At 48.2% G+C, this 15,870-nt stretch overlaps 1 protein-coding gene across 1 annotated transcript in view; it reads left to right on the top strand.

Annotated features, from left to right (window-relative positions):
* NTN4 (netrin 4) overlaps positions 1-15,870 on the top strand; it is a 52,655-nt gene that overhangs the window by 16,292 nt on the left and 20,493 nt on the right. The window contains exon 3 of the mRNA XM_063322765.1: positions 6,436-6,723. Within this exon, the coding sequence (XP_063178835.1) occupies positions 6,436-6,723 (288 nt within the window). The remainder of the gene's footprint in view (positions 1-6,435; positions 6,724-15,870) is intronic.

A 15,870-nucleotide genomic window follows, 5' to 3' on the forward strand; every position in this document is an offset into this window, starting at 1 on the left:
TACATTCTTTTTATTCTTCTTATTATTTTTTTTTCCTGTTTTCCTGTAAAATACATTGAAAGGAATAAAACCACCAGCAAAAATCAAATAAACCAGTAATGAATTTATCAAATGCCCATGAGCCAAATAGGTGAATCAAAAATATGGGTAGGTCATTATTATAGAGTGCTCACAGGGGCATTTTCGTCAGACAATACAGGGTAGAGTCCATCAGTCTCTTTTGGCAAGAAAACACAGACACTTCATGCAGTGCTACCACCTTGGTTTTCATTTACAACCAAATAAAAATGTGGTTATGTTTTTAATGTTTGTTTATTGTTTTTATTTCTGCTGTATTCCTGTTTGTTGGCTTGTTCCCATGCGTATATGCTTGTTGAGCCTCCCATCCGTTTTTTCTCTCTGTAATTTGCTAGTGTTGTAATTTTGTGAACCACCCCCTGATGCCTTCCAGGCTTGGAGGAGAGAAACTCTGGCCGAGGCCGGGCTCCCACTTGGAGTTTGGAGCGTGGCACCTCCAGCCAGGCACTGGGATCCGTGGAAGAGGCATGTGTTGGGGGACTGCAGGTCCCTGTCCACGGCCTCTGTGGCTGTGCCTATTTTTGAAGGTCTGTGAGGAAGAAGCTTCTTGTGGATCAAGTGTGTCTCTTCAGTGTCGTGGCCATGTGCGACCCAAAGGGCCCCACTTCATCAGTGTGGCCACTGGTATCTTGACAAAAGTCTGGGCCCCCGTAGCTGCGGTGGGTGGAGGCTCCAGTGGTCTGAGACGCACCCGTGACTCATCGAGAAGGCTTTGCTGACAGCAAATCTTTCATTGGATTTGTTGACTTCCTCAGGCAACTTTGACTTCAGAGCCTATTTTGTTGCTCTCAGCATCGTTCATTACCATTTTCCTTCCCACTGTGGATATATATAAAGATGTCCTTTCATTGCCTCTCGAGTGTAAACATACTAGGGTACTTCTTGCAAAGGGACTTTTATGTATTTATAAATCGAGGTCATTGTGGTGCAAGCGGTTACTTGAGTGCACCATGCTCATGGCTGCCGTTTTATTTATATACAGGGCTACATTATTGCAACTGCGGAATGGCAAGTAGCTAAGGCTTCTTGTGCCACTAAGACAAAATAAAGTGATCAACAGAGCAAGAGCTGCTCATGACAGCCCATAAGGAAATTGAAACGCTGTGAAAATTTATAAGAGGGCGTCTATGTAATGATGTGCCCGAACTGCAGACAGCTGGGAGCGGTCTGGCTGAAGAGCAGAATATTTTTACTCCGTGGCATAAGCAAGGCACCGCGAGGCAGTTTCTCTGCTCCCACTTCCCTGGGAGGGGAGAGGGCTCCCTCCTGCCACCCACCTGCCGGACATCCCACATGGGAGGTGAACCCGACCTTCTTGAGGCATAGCAGTGGCATTCCTCACTCAGGGATTGCAGCCCATGGTTCCTATTTGGCTGTGTAGAAACACTTCTCCCCCACCAAAAAAATCCCCATGCAGCTTTTAAATCCCTCCTCCATTGATGGTGCTTCATGCAAAGGTTGCATTTATAGGACATGGAATCCAACAGCATTAATTCCATGTGACATGGAAGTAGCGTTACCCCAAATACTAGATATTTTGTTTTAAAGACAGAAGTTCTTTTTATTTGCCTCCTGGTTTGTTACATGTGCTGTTCAGATATGAGATATTGCTCGATACTTAGTTTTAAATGGAAGCTGAGATAAAGATTCGGTTCCTGGGACTGCGTTAAAGAAGAATCCCAAATATCATAAGATTTACAGTGAGCTAGCAACACTGGGAATGAAAATGTCTTTCTGATAGGATATATTATGGCATGTCTAGCATAGAAGTCCTGTGGATTTTCCATTTATTACTTCCTACTTGTTCTACAAAATAGAAAATTTGGATTAGCACATGCACATAAGAGTCACTGATGTAAAGATCCAGGTCTCCCACCCTTTGCTATCATACGTGGTGCTGACTACTGGGAGAAGTCACATCGTCTACCTAATGTTGTAATGATAGGTTTTGACACGTTGTTGGTAAGATACATACACAGAGACAGACTTGAGCAGAAAAGCCGCAGGTCTGGTCACTGTGGGGTGCTTTCTGATGAGGCTTGCTGCATGCAGATGGCCAGATTCTGCTGCCATTGCTCCACCGCCAAGGGGGTGTGTTCCCCTGAATGGGGTGGAGCTTTCTACTGGCAGATGCCTCACTCTGTGAAAACAAGAATGGTGTCATCTATCAAAAAGGAAGTTCTCCCGTACCTTATTGAGCTATTTATCTCCCTTGTGTAATCACAGCGCGGCTCTTTGGCAGGACCCTCGGGCACGGTTTCTTCCAGCACTTTTGGGATAAGAAGAGTAATGGACTTGATGGCTCTGCAGGCAGTGACTTCGCTGTGGGGGGGTGGGAGGGAACTGCACTCCCCCCGTAGTGTCTGGCAGAGGAGCTGCCCCAACAGCTAAAAAGCTGACATGACATGTGTCCGTGTCAGCCAAGACCACGACTGCGGTGGCAGAGTCACTGGGGAGAGTTTCTCTCCCTGTTAGTTGAGCCTGGCACACATGGTTTCTACGTGGCTTTAGCAGGATAAACCCAGAGGGCTTTGGGAAGCTGTCAGGAAGAGGAAGTGATGGCTGTGGGTTGGGGACATAACCACGAGCATCCCAGAGCAGCTGGGGAGCCCTGGACCAACAGCGTCGATCAGAGGAGCTGGCTGCCTGTGGCCAGGCAGCGGGACCGAAGTCCTGCCCAGTGGCACCAGGGAGATGATGGGCTTGCAAAACCCCATCATCAGATGCACGTGTATGTCAGCAATGCATTCTTCTCAAATCCTGCCTACATGCTTCCCCTGCACCATTAAAACTAAAAAATATTTTCATTGAAGAGGCCTCTGGCTGTGGTGGCCAGGGGTGCCAGCAGAACCACAGGCGTGAAAACCCAGTCAGGTTTGCTGTGCGAACCATGGTTTGTTCGTAGACAGGATGCTGCAGCCCTGGGATGGTCCTGTCAGTGGGAGAATTGCACAGAAAAGTCCAAGGAGAGGTAAAAGCAGGAAAACTGTCACCCACGTATGTGTGTACGTGGGGCTGGGGTGCTGGGCAGCACAGGGGTGCAGACCCATAGCAGCTGTACGAGGGTGTTGTGGCCCCAGAGATGTGCTGACTTCTGAGACGGGCTGGAATAAATCAGCGAGGTTAACAACGGAACGGGGAAATCTTGCTGGGAAACACATCCTTGACCTTATTATGCAGCCTCTGGGGGCTCAGCTCAATCGGCCTGGGGCAGAGCAGAGAATTGCTGTTTGTATGGCGTCCCACATGTTATAATGACTGGCTTGTATTTTATTAAAACAGAACTACTAGCGTCTGGGACGGAGGGATGAGGGTGTTTACTGTGTTGGCAGCGCTGAGACCAGGCTCACTGTGTTATGGTGTTATGTTGCCCTGCTGCAGGGTCCAGCACGGCTCTGGATCCGGGGCTGGGGATGCTGGGCATGGCGGGAGCGATATGGGGCAGCTGGGGGGAGCGGGTGAGAGCCCTGGGAATTACAAATGGGGCTCATGTTTAGCATCACTGTTTTCAAGTAGCCATAAAAAGAAATGTTTGTAACGTTTTAAGGCCTGAGAAGGAATACTGGCTCCATTGAAATCTGCGGTATAACTCCCCCTGAATTCCACACAGGCAAGATTTAACTCTCTCTGCACGAAGGCGCCTCAGGGTTATTGACTTCCTTGCTGTGATTGCCTTTACTAGAGCTGCAGGCATCAGTCACGCGCATTAAATGGGCATAGATAAACAAGAAAAACTGAAAATTATGAGAAGAAAGTCTGCTGCTAAATCTAGCATAAGTTGTTCCCATTTATGTATTTCCTTCACCATTCACATCCAAATCAGGACGAACAAAGAATTCTCTGAGATGCAATTTATATAATCGCAAGGAACCCAAACTGCTAATTTTTACTGAAAAATTTCAGCATGGCATTTTCCATCATCTCCACTAAAAGGAAATCAATGTCTTCAGTTTGGATGTTTCCCAAGGAATTTTTTTTCCATATGTGAAAGCATCTTGTGTTCACAAAGCCACTAACGAGTAAATGTGATCAGAATGACATTGATTTAAATTTGGGTAAATAACAAGCCTTGGGGAGGGGTGCAGGGCCTGGTAGTTGGGTTCTCCTGTGTTTCTGTTCATATCAGCTTGATATTTTTATTTTACGAGAGCAGAAAAAACTCTGGATGTTCCTGAAAGAGAGAGGGAAAAAAATGTTTTTAAAATGTGTCACTATTTACTAATATCCCTCATCAGACTCAACACTTCTGCACAAGGGGTGTAGCGCTCACCAGCCTTGCCCTCTGACCACCTCTCCCGGTTAACCTTCTCCCTTATCGACATCTTTCTGGCAGAAGACGCTGGAATACCTTTGGGAGGAAGCGTTTGCAGGATGGCAGCATGGAGATGCAGCCACGATGTCCGTGCCAGCACGCTGTGTCCAGCACCAGCAGGCCCAAGCCCCGCTGTCACTGGCACGTTGGTCGCGACCGTGCTTGGCAGGCTGACGGGATGCTCAAAAGCACACTGCTGCCATTCAGCTCCAAAACCAGCTCTAAATCTCCATCCAGGCCGGGACAAAGCTCCCTCCGGCTGGATCCTGGCAGTCCTGGAGAAAAGCCAGGTCACGGCCAGGAGCGGTGCCAGCAGCCCCGGGGCTGGTGGAGGCGGTGGCTGGCAGGCAAAGCCCACGGGCAGGCAAGCTGGCAGCACCGGGGTCATTATTTCCAGGATATGTGAATCCTGGTGATATAAAAGGGAAGCCTTCGTCAGCTGAAGGTGTATCAGCCACAGTTGGGAGGAGTGGATTTAGGGAGAGGCGGCTGTGATCCCCGTAAGTGTTGCCGGCAGGCTCACACGCTTCCTTTTGCTGGGCGCCTCCTGGCAAGAAACGATGGTCGCCCTTCGCTGCCTCACACCTCGGCAGGAGGCTGGCCGGCATTTCAGGTGGTGTGGGTGCTTATCGGCAGGGCAGGCAGGGTGGTTTGAGGAGGTTTTAAGCCGCTGCTGGGAGCAGTGCATCAAGCCATGAGACGGCGTCACACACTCGAACACTCGTCGAGTGGCTGTTTGGATGTTGCTTACAAATATTGTAGTTCATCGGGCCTTTGGCGGCTACGCAGTGAAGAGCTATTTAACTGCTTAGAAAGTGTCACTGTAAATTAAATGTACAAGTAACTGATACACGTGTTGTAAATACGTCGTTTTATGTGAATGGTAGTTATATGAATTATATGCTGTTTCTGGTGTCACGCTTTAGGCAGCTAGACCAAGTTTAAAATAAACCTCTTCAAGAAAACTGGTTATTTTTATCCAGGGCTCTCAATTTTCAGCTTGAGCCAATATTTACCTATCCAATCAGGCCAAAGTTAAAATAAAGACTGACTGATAAGTATCTGTTTAAACTTCAGAAGCCCCCCACTTTTCTTTCTTTCTTATCTCGGTTTTCTCAACTATCAGCTTGCTGTCGCTAATTGCCATGCCTAATCACTTTTCCACTAGGAAGCAGCCTGGGACTGATAGGAGCCAAATATTTGGAAAACTGAGCTTTATTTGCTAAAAAAACCCCACCCATTCTGAGGGAGGGAAGATTAATGAAGAGTGCCCTGCCTGAGCATCACCTGCAGCACTGCTGGTCCCCGTGCTGGGCCACGCCATGTGCCAGCAGCACCAACCTCTGCTTTAAGTTAATGGCAAAATGTCGCTTGATACCCGTAGGGTCCAACCTTCGTGTGGAAAGGGGCATAGGGGATCACAGGGCGTCACTTCGCACGCACTGGGGTGGAGGTGGATTTGCTGCTCCCACTGCTTGTGGAGGGGGAAGAGCATCCCAAAGCCTGGTGCATGCTCCCGGGGGATGCTCCCACCGCCATCCCAACCCCCAGCCCACCACAGGGCTGGCTGCAGTCAGCAGTCTGTGACTTCATCTACTTTGAAACAGGCTCAGTAGAGAGTTTATCAATGAACTGTCTAGTAAGACTTATTTATTTTTTAAAATAGCACCCCCCTAAACGTGCTCCCCTACCCCAACTTTCCATAGCTTGTGTCTCCCATGCCAAATGTATTGCTAGAAGTAGCTGAACTCTCCTAGTTGCACCTTCTGAAAATCAGCTTTGCAAATCTGAGTGTGCATCTATATCACAAAAAAATGAAAACTGTCTTTAAACCAAAAGTAACAGCCTGCCTTGGCTATGTGCATTGTTATTTCTACCTTTTGTTGGATAGATACGAAACGATGATTAGTTTTGAGTACTCTACCTCTGCAGCTTATCTGTGTAATATATTCATGTATTTTCTTTAATTATATCCGTTTAACTTGATTAGTTATGGAGTTAAGACGTCCTCCTTTCTGCTTCCCTTGCTGCATTTCTCTGCCCAGGTGATATACCGAGCCCTGTCACCGCCTTACGCCGCAGAGGACCCCTACAGCGCAGAAGCCCAGGAGCAGCTGAAGATCACCAACCTGCGGGTGCGGCTGCTGGAGCGGCAGGGCTGCCCCTGCCTCCCGGCCACCCCGGCCCCCCGGCCCCCGCAGCCCCCGCCGCCCCTGCACTACGCTGTCTATGACTTCATCGTCAAGGGCAGCTGCTTCTGCAACGGCCACGCTGACCACTGCGTCCCCGTCGCCGGATTCAAGCCCGTCAAGGCAGCCGGCGTTTTCCACGTGGTATGTGCACGCACGCAACAATGTCTGCACTGCAGGACAGCAGAGTTTTAAAAATGTTAGGGAGAAGTATAGAGTATGGTATAGGTCCAAGTAGATGGTATTTGACATGTGATGCCCTTCAGGTTCTTCTCAGTGGTGCCCAGTGACAGAACAAGGGGCAACAGGCACAAGCTAGAACATAGGAAATTCTGTCTCAATATGAGGAAAAACTTTACTTTGAGGGTGGCAGAGCACTGGAACAGGCTGCCCAGAGAGGTGGTGGAGTCTCCTTCTCTGGAGATATTCAAAACCCGCCTGAATGCGTTCCTGTGCAACCTGCTGTAGGTGACCCTGCTCTGGCAGTGTCTAGATGATCTCTGAAGGTCCCTTCCAGCCCCTACGACTCTGTGAATTCCAAGCACAGTGAGCAAGAGCGGTGTTTACACAGGGGGTGGTCTGAGGCTGAGGTGCTGGACTTCTCTTGTGCCTCAGTGTAGGATCCACCGGAACTCTCATTCTTCAAGGGTGCTCCAGAGTAATTTAAGTTTATTTATTTCAGGTGGATTCTTAAAATAAATCAAAATTGCTGACTCCCTTCTTCCACCAAATGCTAACTCTCGATAACACAATATCTAAAAGATAATAAATGCAGGCTATTTTGATGATAGAGTTTTAATGATAGAGAGGGAGGAGAGCTTCCTCGAATGTACCAGGTATCTTGTGATTGCCATTGCTTCTGGAGGATCCTCAAATACTGAATTGTATCCTGAGCTGAAAGGCAGGAGAGCTGGGATTTGCCTCTCACTCCCAGGCTTTCCATTGCACTTTGTGATACCTTTCTCCGGATAAAAACCTGTTTTAAAACCTCCAGTTTTGAGGGGACTCCCATCACAAGAGCTCTGAGCTCAAATCCCTTGGGAATGACCAAGACCTGAACCCCAGTCCTCCCACATCACAGAGAAGCGAGAGCTGCTAACCCGTTGGGGAGGTGACGGGCACAGCAGCAGCTGATGTGTTGGACACCTGCGGCATGGCGTGCCCGCACCCTGCCAGCCCGGGGACACCCCGATCTCGTTGCCCTCAACACATCATGTCCTTTCTCTGCCTGTCTTGGCTGGCTCTGAAAGTACTGGCTTTGGTGACGGAGGAGCAGTAGGGAAAGCCGGGGCAGTCAAACATATTGTGCTGAATAATGTTAGAAAGGGAAAGATCATAAAAAAAAAAAACCAAAACATCAGGCAGTTACTCGAGGTAAGGAGGTCTGGCGTCTGGCCAGCTCTTCGGGGAACTCTCATTTCACTTAAATTATGGTCTCAGACATGAAGCAGACAGCATGTTTCCCTTCTAATAGAGCTAGTCCTGCAACAGCTCAAAAATACGGCAATTTGAAAGCGTGCAGCGCTATGATTGATAAGGCTGTTTCAAGTAGCGCCGCTCTGCTTTCCACAGATGTTCCCTGAGCAAAAGTCTTTGAAAAGGGGCTGTTTGCTCAGCATTATTTGGGTGGGATACAATTGCACGGGAGCATGCCTCGGAGCACCGCTGAGAGTTGTGACAGCCTTTAGCCAAAAACGCTTCTGGTGCGGCTATAGCCTATGGAAACCATAGCGCACAGGTAACAGGCGGTGCTGTGGGAAGGAATCAAGTGCCAGAATCGCACAGAAAACCAAAGCAAGAAATAGCAACAAACCCCTGCGCCAGCCCCGAGGGGACTGGAAATTCAACTCCGGTTAGAAATGTTTCTGTGGCAGGATTCCCAAAGGTGACGTTTCTGCAGTGAGGCTGACTCATTTTACTGTGCCTTACAGCTTATCCCGCGTGTCCCATAAGGGATGTGCCTGTGTAGGGGTGACGTAGCCCTGTGGTTTGCAGGGCGGGCCAGGGAGTGGTAAGATGTTTCCTCTCCCAATTCCACTTTTTCCAACATAGGACTGGGGCTTCTGGGGCCGAACCCGGTCCGTGCCAGGCTCCTGCCTGGCATGAGGCTGCTGCCATCTGGGGACTGTGGTGGCACCGCACAAGGCTGGGGTTTGCCAGTGTGTTGCTTCAAGATGGGAAGAGCGGATTATTTCCAACACGTGTGTGAATGAACAGAAAAGGGATGAAAGACAGTGGGGTGTGTGGCTGATTAGCTGGGAGAAGTCGGGGGAATTTCTGAAAAGAGAGTAGGACTCCAGAGAGGGAGCATTTTTGCACATTTCACCTGAAAAAGTCAGTTACATAAAAGATAATTCTGAAGAATTGTGGTCAGTCTGTCAAGTGTAAGATGGGGATTTTAGTCTTCTTGTCTTTATCTAACGGTATCTATAAGGGGTTTTGGCAGAACCTTCACTGTAAAACCGCAGACAGCAAAAGCTGAGAAACACATTACCATTTCTCAATATAGTTATAAAATCTAACTTCTTTTTTATGCTTGTTTTGACCAGAGCATTCCTGGAGAATATCCCCTAAGTTAGAGAGTTAAGATCAAAATTTAAGCAAGTTTAAGATCCTTTTAAAAAAAAAACCAAAACCAACTTTTCCGAAAAAGTTATACACAAGTTTTCTTAACCGCCTGCTTGGTCTTAGCCCACACGCAAAATCTGACCTGCAGGCTTTAGTTTCAGTCCCTGCTTGACCAGTGGAAGAACTGGGGATGATATATTTGTTTTTCTCTTGGGCTGCTCTGGGCAGTAAGCCGGGGTGTCCTGGCAGCACTGGGCATGGCTGCCAGGCCTCGGGCAGATCTCACAAAGCCACCAGAAGCATTTCAGCCATCTCACCCAGAGAGGATCTGACCGAGCCACGTGGGGATGCAGGGATGCTGCTGGCTGCTGCTCAGGCCGGTTTGGTGCAGGAGCCTGACCCAGGGGGGCAGGACACTCCACTCAGCCTGGGACGTTGGCCCGGCTTGCTGCCAGGGGATTCCTACCATCAGATACATTTTTTCTTGACGGCAGGGCCATTGTGTGCTGGGAGTGCCTGAAGGGAGGCTAGAAGTCCAGCCTGGCCATGAGATAATACTGACCCAGGACATCCTTGGGGCATGGGAATGAGATGCGAGCAGGGTGGCTTTATGGACAATAAGGGGCTCCTTCCACCCCAGCAGAAGCAGCTCTAGCTCCATTCACTGGGGTGGGATAACCCACTTTGTGATCCCTCTGAATCAGGTCAGAGCAAAGGGGGACTAAAGTCCAAACACTTGCTGTGAGAAAAAATTGCTTCACGTTAGCCCCAACAGCAAAAGTCGATAGCCGAGACCTGGTAAGAGAAGAGGTTTGGTCCTGTGCCCTCACTACTCTCCATCTGCAAAACTCTTGCCTACGTCAAGAATCGGACCTGCTCTGTAATCTGCCCGTGATCTGAGTAGAATCATAGTTCATAGAATTGTTCAAGTTGGAAAAGACCTTTAAGGTCATCGAGTCCAACTGTTAACCTCTTACTGCCAAGTCCACACTAAACCACGTCCCTCAGCACCACATCTACACGTCTTTTAAATACCTCCAGGGACGGTGACACCACCACTTCCCTGGGCAGTCTGTTCCAATGTTTAATAACCCTTTCAGTGAAGAAATTTTTCCTAATATCCAATCTAAACCTCTTCTGTCACAACTTGAGGCTGTTTCCTCTTGTCCTCAGGAGCCATCTGATCTCTCTAGGCTCCTTCCGTAGTTTTGAAGGGGTGGGGGGATACAGTATGGCTAGGATCCCGGGTAGACCAAGCTACCATGCTAAAGCACTTCTGTATAGTCGTGAAGGGTGAATATTCCTCCCCCTTCCCACATGGCTAACCCAGTGGCTGTTATAAATTGTTATCATGCTACTGACATCAAAAGATGCTGAAGGTCTTCTCCAGCAGCACTGACAGAAGCCTATTGTACAAAGAATTAAAAAAAAACCCACCAGACAGCCCCCACACCCTGGACAACAAGCTTTGTATTCTTTCACAAGAACGAGATAGGATATGAGAATTTTCTCATGCATAAATTTGGTTGTCTGGTGCTTTGGGAAAGAATACCTCCCTGCATGCTGACAGCAGCCAGTACACATCGGTTCTAAAATTGGCACAGTGGCTCGACTGCAACACAGTTTAAAAGCTATCGTTACAGAGTCGACGTGAATGCCGTGATTTTCCTTTAGGCTGATATCATGCCCGTTTTCCATGAAAGTAAAAAAAAAAAAAAAAATAGAGAAAATACAATTTTAGCAGTTCCAAGAAAGAGACTCTATTAAAAGCAGTCGCCCCTCCCAGCTATTTAGCCTATTTAGACTATCAGGTCTTTGGGACATTGTTTTTCTGTTAGTATGCATTTGTGTTGGACTCTATATAGTGGGTGAATTTTTGCCATATAAACCAATTCATAACAGGTGACTGAAAGCATTTTTCCCTCAACGCAGCATTTCTTTCTCACTGCCCAACATTTTGGAACATGATAAAGAGGGAGGAAAGTATTTTATAAGCCTCAACTAAAGAAGAAAACCCATGTATTTGCAATCTGAAAGGAAGCGCTGGAAGGTTATAATTCAGCAACAAAAGGCTCTGGAAGGAAGCATGCCCTAGCAACTGTCTTTGTATAGAGAAATCAGTCGCTCGTTTATCTTACAGAAGTCAACTTTTGTAACACTGTTTGCATTGTGCCCTCTAATGACTGACGTTGCGACGGGGCTGTCGAGCTAAGAAGGGAAACAGTGTGAAAGTGAACTGGGATGTAAAGGCCCATGACAAAATGAAAAATGGTATGAGAAGGCTTTGCCGCTTAAATGAGTCGAGAGCCGTGTGAATGCTTAAAGGGGGGAGACGTACTGGGAATTGTGTTTGTGTACTTAGCGATGCTCCAGAATGACCCAAGTGGGTGCGCCTTGCAGTTAAATGTAAATCGAAGCGAATGAAAAGGGAGGGAAAAATGTCCTCTTCCCCTTGTTGATGTGTGGGGGTCACATTCTGCCTTCCAAAAGGTGCTGAGATGCCAGAGAAAATTCCATGGCCAGGTACATCATTTCCCTGCTCTACCTTGGGTCCCAGGAGAGCTGCTGGGCTGGTTTCTCAGCCCTGGCTCCCAGACGCTCCCGGGCATGACAGGGAGTTTACAGGGCATCGCAGTCTCGCATCTGGCCTTCCTACAGCTCTTACAGGCATTAATTTCGCCTGGTGTAGGCAGTCGGTTGGCTGTTTTTCACCTGCCGCTGCTTCTGTTTTCCTTCTGTTACCCCTTCTTGTCCTTTCTTTCTCCTATTTTCAGCTGTCACAGTATTTCTTTATAACTAAAAAAAAAAAAAAATACCTGTCTGCCTCTGGGCTGCAAGAAAGAGCTTGATAATATTCGCCTTCTTTTGTTGTTTCTGATGCATAAAAATCTCTTCTGTCATGCTGGAATTATGTAGAAGAAAAAAGAGATTTTCTTCAATGGGATAAAACTAGGATGGAGAGATATTTAAAGCAGAGCTCTTTTGGGGAGTAATCATCATAATGCTACGGAAAGAGAATGAATACATCAGCCTGAGGCAAGGTTTTTGAAGCACTTAGGTCCGACTTTCATTACATTTCTGGAAAAAAGCAATAGGGAAAAAAAGGTATTAAGTAAACAGTTGTACTGAGGAACAAGTTATTAAAGAGCTGGTTTCCCTCCCCTCATTTGGTAGAGATGGGCCATTTAGCTGTTCAGCTCGTTCATTAGCAGGTCTGCACCCCGCTCTGCCTGGCTGAGAGGGGTCAGGGCCACCGTGGGACCCAGGGGGACCTCACAGAAGCAGAGTTTTCTCAAGGTCCAGCCTGTTTGAGTAGCGCCACTGGATATCTACTCATCCTAGGCACAGGTTTTGCCCCACAAAGGAAGAACCAGGGATAGCACAAAAACCATGAGTGACCTTTACAGGCTCGGCACCACGGGAATTGGGAACCCAGCTGCCTTTTTCAAAGCTTGCTCCCGAAGACCGGAGCCTGAGCGGCTGCATCTGATGCAGAAGCGGGGCCAGCCGGGCCATCGCATCCTGAGCCCGCATGGGTGCTCACCCGGACATGAGTCCTGCTGAGATTATGAGTCACTTGCCCCATGGCAAGCAGGGGCACACAGGTTTGCAGAGCGTATGGCAGGCTGGGCCACTGAATGGCCATCCCAGCCCACGCCGAGCTGAGCAGCTCCTGCAGAGGGGATGCAGGACCCAAAGCAGGATCTGGGCTTGGGAGGGAGCATCTGTTGAAGATGCCGAAGCATCTGGTTGTGATAAACCCTGGAGGAAAGGAGACGGCAAAGCAGCACCCTTACGATAAGGACCGGGAACACGAGGTTTCTCCTGACCCAGGCTGAGACAGCCCCTGCCGGGTGCTGAACAGTGGCCCTGAGAGGAGGTTTTCAGCTCCCACTGGGAGCCTGCACCCATGGACCACTGTGCTGGTCCGGTATTTGCCATTACCCAGAAGTCAGAATTGTGCTATTCTGTTATTTTTTAAGCTTTTCAGCTAGACTATTCATTTCCTTCCCCTAGGTGCATGGTACCTTTACAAGCAATCAATACCAGGAGCATCATGCCCTGCTCTGCCTTGGGGACTCTCTAAACACTGGCTGGCTTGATTTGCACCATCTCCAAATTTGGCTCTTTTGCAGCACTCCTTGCCACAGCAAGTGAGAGCCCACAAGCCTGCTGTTGCTGCAGCAGTTTTTTAAGTTTATAAAACCTCTTTCTTTAGCATTCACATACAGATTAAGAAGTTGGCGCACAGCTATTCAGGGGTTTACTTATTAGCTCTGCATGCCAAATTAATGGCTGCACATCAGGTTCTTGGGATACCCATCCTCTTCTGTTTTATTTTCCCCCACCTCCCCCTATTCTGGCAACGCGGCACGCTCTATTATACAGTACTCGGCCTTTCAGAAAGTGTGGGCTCTTATGCCTTGGGACCGTGAATGCTCCTCGGCGGGGAGTTTTGCCCTGCTCTGTGCTGGTGTCTTGGGTTGCTTAATCCTTTGAGGGATTCTTAGGTGCTGCTGAGTTTCAGAGTCGTATATTATTAATGCTGAGCAGCCGCTGGCTGATTGATTAAGTCCCCACTGATTCTTTGTGCAGCTTTGGCAAGGGGAGAGTTGAATTTGAGGGGTGAAGCTGCAGGCTGCAGGCACAGAGGCACGAATCCCCACAGTAATCCCAAGAGTCACTGTGTCTGAGACATAGCCTGTTTGCAAGTCTTCTCCCACATCTCCCTTACTTCAGCATTATGATCACCAAAGCACCAAAGAACCACTTGGTTTTGACCATGGCACCCTCTGGCTCCCTCAGGTTGCCTTCCCAGGTCTGGTTGGTCCCTCTACCCTAAGAGCTCGGGCAGTCTGGTGAGGAAAGAGCTGAAGGATTTCTCTGGCCACAGGTGTGGTTCAGGCTACTGCAGCCTGTTTAGCGCTAACCGCTTAATGGCCAAAGGACTTGCAAGAAACCCCTACCGAAAATAGCATCAGAGTTAGGGCTCCATCAAAACCAGCAGAAAAAAGATGACCTCGTGACTAATACAAGTTTAACCAATTTCTGTTTCCATGCAGGTGGATCATAGAATCATAGAATCATAGGGTTGGAAGGGACCTCTGAAGATCATCTAGTCCAACCCCCCTGCCAGAGCAGGGTCACCTAGAGCAGACTGGACAGGAACGCATCCAGGCGGGTTTTGAATGTCTCCAGGGATGGAGACTCCACCACCTCTCTGGGCAGCCTGTTCCAGTGCTCTGCCACCCTCAGGGTAAAGAAGTTCCTCCTCCTGTTTAGATGGAACTTCTGATGTTCACGTTTGTGCCTGTTACCTTTTGTCCTGTCGCTGGGCACCACTGAAAAGAGCCTGGCCCCATCCTCCTGACACCCACCCTTTAAGTATTTATAAGTGTTGATAAGGTCCCCCCTCAGTTGCCTTTTTTCCAGATTGAAGAGACCCAAATCCCTCATGCTTTTAAATATGTGTAAAGTATCTCTGTAACATTGGTTTGTGTGTGGACTTTGCCTAAAAAATATATGAGAGAGAAACTTCGTCAAAGAGTGATAATTTAGGAAAGCAAGGCATCTGAGAGTTTGAAGAAGAATGCTTTGTAGGTGGTAGCAAAAATGAAAATGTGAAAACATGAGACACACATTGAGATCTAAATGTTCCCTCTGCAAATTTGTTTTGTTTCCTTTCTATATTTACTTCTCATTCTTTTCAAACATTAGCACACATTCAAGCATATGTCAATACAATAAGCCAGACAGACCAACTAGTATCTGTGGTGAGACCAGCTGCTCAATGCGACGAGGCCAAAACAGCACAGAAAGCAATGTTATCTTGGTATTTGCGCTTTAGCTCAGATGCTTGCATGTTCTGTCTGACCCCATCTGTACCTGTCCATTGCTTACCCAGTCCAGTTGCTGTACTGTATTTTCTTTATTCCTACTTTGATGATCCAGACATTTTAATAAGGCAGGAAAGGATCACTTGAAAAGTTTTCAAAAGATTTTGTGGTTTGCATTGCTGCTAAAATGTCTTTTAAGTACCTTCAAGATAAATTTCGAAGTTTTATCTGTACTGATTACAGCTGACCCCTGTGAAATAGCAGCTAAAATCTATTTGTGAAAAAGAAAAATCAGAAAGTCATCATTAGTCAGGAGTGGCGGTGCGGGGGTGGTGCACCTACGGAACAAGCGGGAGCTGTTTACAACGTGCTCAAGGTCCTCTTCTCTTTTGTTTACTGGTCAGGCTTTTCGTAGGAACCTTTTTTGTGGTAGGTCTCGGCAGCAAGTCATACAGTTAGGAACTGCACACTTGTAAAACCACAACTTACACAGAGTGGAAGTCAGCATTTTCCAGTAGCAGTTGAAGCCACGCCCGAGCTCCGGGCTGGATCACCAGCTGCCCGGCTCCCGATGGCGAAAGCAGCTGGAGCTCGTGCAGCTCCCCAGCTCCGCTGGTTTTATGGCCAACCTGTGGCATGAGCGTGGGGCCACACTGGCAGGTCAGGCTGAGGTCTCCGGCTTCTACCGAGCAGCAGGAGAAGTGAACTACACTTGGTTTATTGCCTTCCTTTCTCTATCACTTTCCCTGAGAGTGGTGGAGGAAGGAGCACCAGGGTGGTGAGGCACCGCTCAGCTTGTGTTTCATCAAACAAGATTTCAAAGCCAGGCTGGATGGGGCTTTGAGCAACCTGGTCTGGTGGGAGGTGTCCCTGCCCAGGGCAGGAG

Source organism: Chroicocephalus ridibundus, chromosome 1 (assembly GCF_963924245.1).
Source record: "Chroicocephalus ridibundus chromosome 1, bChrRid1.1, whole genome shotgun sequence".
Taxonomy (NCBI): domain Eukaryota; kingdom Metazoa; phylum Chordata; class Aves; order Charadriiformes; family Laridae; genus Chroicocephalus; species Chroicocephalus ridibundus.